Source organism: Olea europaea, chromosome 13 (genome assembly GCF_002742605.1).
Source record: "Olea europaea var. sylvestris chromosome 13, O_europaea_v1, whole genome shotgun sequence".
Lineage (NCBI taxonomy): Eukaryota > Viridiplantae > Streptophyta > Magnoliopsida > Lamiales > Oleaceae > Olea > Olea europaea.
In genome coordinates this window covers 29380544-29387567 of record NC_036249.1, presented here as the reverse complement: position 1 = coordinate 29387567, position 7024 = coordinate 29380544, and the positions used below count along the sequence as shown (strand labels likewise).

General features: G+C 36.0%; 1 protein-coding gene across 1 annotated transcript; it reads right to left on the bottom strand.

The window, feature by feature from the left end:
• Positions 1-698: 698 nt before the first annotated feature.
• On the bottom strand, positions 699-5585 carry LOC111408110 (probable envelope ADP,ATP carrier protein, chloroplastic). The gene is made up of 10 exons (XM_023037901.1): positions 5138-5585; positions 4393-4449; positions 3068-3130; positions 2882-2938; positions 2714-2797; positions 2343-2411; positions 2151-2263; positions 1721-1890; positions 1202-1280; positions 699-1056 (listed from the first exon to the last, which is right to left on the bottom strand). Exons 1-10 carry the CDS (start codon positions 5468-5470, stop codon positions 936-938), a joined length of 1146 nt encoding a protein of 381 aa, XP_022893669.1. The 5' UTR covers positions 5471-5585; the 3' UTR covers positions 699-935.
• Between the last annotated feature and the right edge of the window lie 1439 nt (positions 5586-7024).

Genomic DNA, 7024 nt, shown 5'->3' with positions numbered 1-7024 from the left:
GGTTGCGGTTGCAGGGTGGTCAATTTTCTGGGTCACTGTGACTGTTAGTGGTGGTCGCATGGATTGCAGGTGGTCGACAAAGGAGAGAGTTGACTGCTTAGGTCTCTGGTCTAGGAGCAGCTAGCGGGTAGTGAAATTTCTTGTTACTGTGTCGCCGATTTGTGGTATTGCGTTGTGTGAGGAGAAATATGGGTCGCCGGCGCTAAGAGAGGATTTTGGTTAGGTATGGATTTCTTGTAGACGTGGGGGCGATGTATTGCGTAGGTGGCTTTGTGAATTTGTAATTGGGGAGTGGGCTGACAGTTCAAGAAGCAGGGGCAGGTTTTTATTTTATTTTATACGATGTGTTGGATCAGATGTTAATATTTGTGTATGGTTTGGAGAGGATGAGTAGGTCAACTTCTGGGCAGAGATTCATAGTGTTGAAAACCAAGTTAGGCTCTGATACCAATTTGATGTAGGGTGAAGGATTCAATAACTAAAACAAGAAGAGATGGTAGAAAGGGAGAGAGGAAGAAGAACAGAGGCAGGGAGCAGAGAGGCAAACGGCTGGAGCCAACGTTATAATTTAATCAAAATTCATCAACTCCCAAATTACAAACCAATGATAGGTTTAAATAATGAAAACCTAGAAATATAGGGCCAAGCCCATTATTTAAGTCCTAATTAAAATACGTAAATTTAAATAAAAGTCCAACTGAAACAAAAATAAAAGTCCAACTAAAATACTGAAACAATAATAAAAGTCCAACTATAAGGATGTCCTCATCACTAAGGTGCCAAAACGTGTCCATACTGTTTTACAAAATTTAAATCCCCCAGGATGGCTAAGAAGAACTCATTCCCACGTTTCAACAAATGCTTTCGGTTGGACATCCTTTCAGAAAACTGAATACATGTGAGGAATGCCATAATAATATTGTATCAATGATAATCTAGAGAGTGCAGTTTCCAGTTTGATCTCGTTTCTTGCGATTCTCCTCCATGATTTTTTGAAGTTCTTTCTCACTGGCTGTGATCAGACGCTTGACAGAGTCGAAGGTGGTAAGCCTTATGCTGCGAAGAAAATGGAGAAGGGATTATAATCCACAGAAAATCTTAACTCGTATACTTTGAAAGAACCCTTCAAACTGAAGAAAAGAATTCCAATAAGAGGGAATAGGAAAATATAAACAGAGGATGCAAAAGTAAGAGACAAAACCTGCTGTTTGGTAGGGTTTTTAATGCATTCGGCACAAAACCCCTATATAATCCCAGCCAGCCATCACGAGCCACAATACCTAAATCACATTGTTTATTTAATAATTAGAAACTTCTAGCTGGAAACTCCAAGATTGCAATTTCATTTAATTGCATCACATTTCAAATCATTTTTTACTATATAGAACAAACAAGACTTAGATGGAATGGCAAAACCATAACAGTATCATTATCTTCGATTGCCTATGTGCTGATTTGATGCAAGTTGCAGTGAGAGCGTATAAGAGTGCGTGTTTATTACTGTATTGTCAAGTGTGTGCAGGTGCACATGTGGTTTAAGAAATTTTATCCTGCTCGTTACATAACTTTCAGTCACTGTTCAATCAACCTTTACACAGAGTGATGTCTATTCTCATACCTTGTATCTATAGCTTTATTTTTACCATTTTCGATTTATTCCTGTTCCACTTTGAAAAATGAGAAATTGATGAAGTAGTTAATTGACTTAGCATTATATTACCCGGAATGGCATCAAAAATTGTCTTGTACGGTGTACCCCTCATTTGCATTTGTCGTCTAACTGTGTCCAGAGGATAGCATGTGAGTGTGGCTATTGTGGCTGAGATCAAGGCTGTTGCCATGGATGTTTCAGTCCTATTTTGATATTTCTCTGGCAGAGCCTTCTTCACCCTGGCATTCGGAACAGATTCTGAGTTAGAGATATTTTGGACTTGGAGCATGTTTGGCTAAACTTATAAAGTTCATTTACAAGTAAATAGGTGTTAAAATTAATAGTTTTTTTATGGGTCAATGTAAGACATGATTAACTCATTTTGTAAGGGATAAATGTTTGTAAACAAACTTTTACTTCTTTTAAAGCTTAGCCAAACGTTCTCTTATTTAACCTAAATAGCAATTAACTGGGAGAATTGCAAAAAGAGTAATCTCACAAGTCAAAAACGCAAAAATTGACTGCAATATAAGGTGCGATTCCAATAAGAGAAGGTCCTAAACCATTATAAAAGGACGCAACTCCTTCCTCTCTCAACATGTTCAAGGCCACCTGAGGAGAATAAATAGGACTCATCATCAAATGCAGAAAGCCCTTGTGCTACGAATTTACATAAAACAAATAGCTTTACCTCTGACATTGTTTTATATCCAGGTTCAACAGCCAATCTTAACCTAAGGACGTCTAGAGGATAAGTAACCTACAAAAATAAACAATCAGAAGATATAAACACTTGTTGAAAGTACATAAACTCGGTTTTTGTGCGTGTTTGTGCAAAGAAAGAAATGGAGAGATCCTGAATAACATTGTGGACATCAAATTCTTGCTTTCTTTCTGCAATAAGTTCCCACAAGCCTCTAGCTTCACCCAAATACTTGGTACTAGTTGAAAAACTCACACCATGAAAACACGCTATGAAAAAGACATTAGCATGGAGTCCACAGACTAAGAGTAATCTAACAAGACCCCGTTTTTAGTCTGTCCATTTCTTTTGTAACTTACAAAAGTTGAAGTCATGCCAGCACAAGCACCTGCTGCTAATCTTCCAATTACAGAAAGATCTCCATCCTTTCCTCGGAATAGTTTCTGGAAAATGAAACGTTGATTTTCTCATATAATTGCAAATCAATATGATGCTATACGTCTTTCGGAAGATAGTTTCACCATCACCTTGTATGTTTCATAGGCAAAAAGCTGTGCTGCGCTATAAGGTATGATCCGTATCACCTAGAGTATTAAAATGGAAAAAATGAGTAGACAATTTCAGATCAATGAAATATTTATACGAGTTGAAATCATTGAATGACTGCAGAAAGGAGCTCTTGACACTGAGGAAAAAAAAGGGGAACAACATACCTGGGGAAGGTTTCCTTTCCAGTACCCCTTAATTCCTTCCTCCTTCCCAATTAATGTGAATGCCTAACAAATCCGAAAGGTTACATGTAATCATTGTACAATATATGGTGAAAAATATATAAGAAGCAATGTGTGAACTGTGGATGAATAAAAGTACTACAGTGGTAAAAAGCCGCTGACCAAGTACAGAAAAGAAAAGTTATCACTAACCTACAAAATCTGGAAATATGTCCAAGAAGAAAAAGAACTTATATGAATAAAGATAATGGAAAATGGCTGGGTGCTAAGACAATTAAGTATTGCTTAGGCTCCCCATACAAAAAGGAAACTGCAAGTGCATCTGCCTGTGGCAGTGATCGTAAGAACTATAAAAAAGGACTACTGAAAAAATATTGAACTAACATATTACAACTAGGAAAACAAATATGACAGCTAATGAGTCATGAAAAGTTGGGTTTAAGCATCTGAAATATTTACATATGAACATTGTGCTTTTCTTGAGGCATTATATGATGAGTCAAGCCACTGCAGCTCAGCACCAGTCAACTCCAGACTCCTTGATCTTGTCCAACTTAGCTAGTTAGTTAGTTTAACTCCATGAGTAAACTAGAACTGATTTAATGACTAATCCACATATTGAAACCATAAGCTCGGATCAATTTAGTCTCAAGATCGCATACAGCGTAATTACTTTTTGGCTTGTTAGTCTGATATGCATGAAAACTTCAGCTTTAGAGGTTCCCCAAATCGGGAAGCTTGCATCTTCTCTTTCTCGCTACTTTCCTTTATATTGTTTGCCAAGCACTGGTACTCTGTTTTTCTAATTATTTAGAAACAGAAACACAAAGAAAAAATTCTGTCCGCGGATGGTAAATCTTGTATCCATTAGTTTTTTGCACATAATATCAATTTTTATCACACTTCAGCTTATTGAATAGCACGGTCATCCCTCATCGGCCAAGTTTAGATGATCACCCAAAAAGAATAAATGGAACATAAAAAGTTGCTATTTTTTTCAGGTAAATTCGTATAGCAAAGTAGTCTCTATAGTTGCATGAATTTTTCTAAAACTTTTCGAGAGGTGACCTACTTTGGTAAATGTAAAAGGGGAAAATAGGACAGTAATGGCTTCTACAGACACTCTGAGATAAGTAATGAGTGAGCATGGAGGAATAGAAGAATATCCTTATATGTATAGCAGATAACGCAATCTCCACATCCTTTTGGTCCATGGTTCACTATGCAGTTACTTAGCAGTGTCTATAAAAGTGAATGAATAACATTTGTAAGCAAACAACTTGCCAAGAAAGATGCCATGGAGATACCTCAATAAATCCTATAGCCTTCTTCGCGCCTTCTTGCCCAGCTCTAAGCCCATGAGTCTGCAATGCAGAGTAATGGGTGAAGAATCTACAACACCTCTTATTTTAATAGGAGAAGCCATATTCTGCCCCTCCTAAATGAAACTATAGCCTCATTTAGAAGTCATATAAGAATATACAGCTTTCTTATATTAAAAGCAAACTCGTACACACGTACACACATGTGAAAGCATGGAAATGAACACTTGCAACAACCTGATTTTCAATCAACAACATATTGATTGAAAATGATTAAAAAATACCAGTCGGTAATGACCAGAATGAATCAGGTTAGATGAACATTACCACTTTTTACTGTCTACTTTAAGCGCGCGCGCACACACACCTTACAAGGCATGTTTTAAAAAAAGAAAAAAAAATGAAAAGAAAAACACCCTACAAGGCATGATGATTACATGGAACAGAAAAAGTTAAAATCTTGTTTGTTGTAATGTGCAACTGTTATGTGTTCCAAATTTTCAAACCAACTTACCAGTAAAGACAAGTGCAAATGATTAACATGTTCACTACTCATAATATTAGAAATAAAAGAGAAATTCTTATGAATCAGGCAAATGTTTCCAGCAATACAAATCAAGAAACAGAAAAATAGCGCAAATGAAGTAGAAATATTGTACCGATAACAGCAACTATTATTAATTACTGAACTGCCTCCAAATTCAATTATTAAATTAATCTTAAAAAAAACCTGCATAAGGAGCTTGATACGGTCGAGCGGCGCCGTGACGGTTTTGGCAGCGGCTCCGGCAATTGCGCCGGCGGCGAATAGAGCGGCATCTTTAGGAACCAATGCAACGAAAACCAAAGGATGCTTAACAAGCTGAGCCGACGTAGGCGAAAACTCCTTTTCTTCCCTCTTTTCAGCAACTGATATACACGCAAATTCATACCGACTGCCACTCCGGCTTGAATTGGAATTTTGAATGAACCATTTCTTCCGCCATTGATCTGGCTCTGTGAAACTGGTCTCTTCAAGACCCGGAATGTCCCGCCATACTAATGTGGCCCGGGTCTTATCCATTTTGAGAAACGGGTTTGGGCTGTCTGAGCAGAGAAAAAACTCAGTTTTGCCTCTGTTGAGATAAGGCGGAGAATTGGTTGCAGAGAGGAGAAAGAGTGAGCGAATGGAATACAAAAGTCAAAACTTATAGTTTTGGGGCTTTTTATTTTTATTATTTCATTTTAGACCCTTTCGCGGGCTCATAATTAACAAAAATTGTTTACCTTTCTTTAAGTTCATTTTATTATTATCGAACAAAATATAAAAGATTTGTATGCAATTTTGAAGTGCATTTCTCCTAAAGAAATTCTAAATTATTGAGAATATAAACAAGCACGGGAACTTAAAATCAATGTTTTGGAACAATGAAAGTACCTAAAAAAACATAAATAAGTACGATAAAAATATCTTTTGAAAATTATTTTTTATAAGTTCTCGAACTTAAATCTAAACGACTTAGGCGTACGTGCTTAGCTCAACTTCCTACGTCATCCAATTTTTCTTTTATCTATTCAATACTATCCTGAAAAAAGTAACAAATACATAATTAATTAATATGTTTCTTGACTAATAAAATATTTAAAGAGCACTAACAAAGTGAGATCTTTATTAATTGACACACTAACAATAATTTATTACATAACTTTAGGCAAGTGGGTGTTAGGCATAACCCTTATCGAGTGAACAGACTGGTCCCTAGACTCATCCCTAGTGAGTCTCACTTCCACTGGTAGGGGTCCAATATAACATACACTCCTCGACTTATTACATATGTGCATCAAAATCTAGACGTGTAACATGTTTAACGTGGAGCGCTAACTGACATTCGTGTTGAAGTATGTGCAGCACATGGGTAAATCAAAATTTTAACTCTTAATAACACCCCGTTATTTATTCATTCAGTTATGTCACTCTCTTCAAAGTCTAGTACACTTTAATCATATTTCTTAAATATTTTATTACATAATTACTTTGTGCACTAAATGGACGATTTGATATTCGCATTCTCAACTAGCGAAGTTTTGTTATGTTGAAAAGTAGTCTAATACATTCATTATATCCACTTAGGGCACGAGATAATAATCCAAATAATTACTGAATTTTGCAAAAAAATTTCACGGGATCACTAAACTTTAAAAATCATCAAATCACTAAACTTTACAAAAAAATTTTACTAAGTCATTGAACTTTAATAATCATCCCACTCATCACTAAAATTTGTAAAAGGTTCCTAAGGGTCACTAATTCAGTGATCTCTAAGGAAACTTTTTACAAAATTTAGTGATGTCGTTGAAACTTTTTACAAAATTTAGTGATGAATGGAGTGATTTTTAAAGTTGAGTGATCTCATGGAAACCTTTTGCAAAGTCTAATGATGACTTGGGTGATTTTGAAAGTTCAATGATCCCTTTAAAGTTTTTTGCAAAGTTCAGTGACCATTTGAATAATTATCTCCTTAGGGCATGGATTCAATATTTTCACAAGCCTATCAAACGCTAAATTGCACATCATTTCGCCTCTTTACCCTATCTTTAACTTCTATAGCATAGTGGGTCCTATTTCCATACTTAGATT

What these genes read in the sequence shown, in the direction of transcription:
- LOC111408110 (XM_023037901.1), bottom strand. Translation starts at nt 5,470, where the DNA reads ATGGATAAGACCCGGGCCACATTAGTATGGCGGGACATTCCGGGTCTT. An exon ending in AATTTTTGCGTTTTTGACTT is followed by an intron (nt 1,891 to 2,150) that starts GTGAGATTACTC and finishes TCCGAATGCCAG; the next exon opens with GGTGAAGAAGGCTCTGCCAG. An exon ending in AAAACCCTACCAAACAGCAG is followed by an intron (nt 1,057 to 1,201) that starts GTTTTGTCTCTT and finishes TTTTCTTCGCAG; the next exon opens with CATAAGGCTTACCACCTTCG.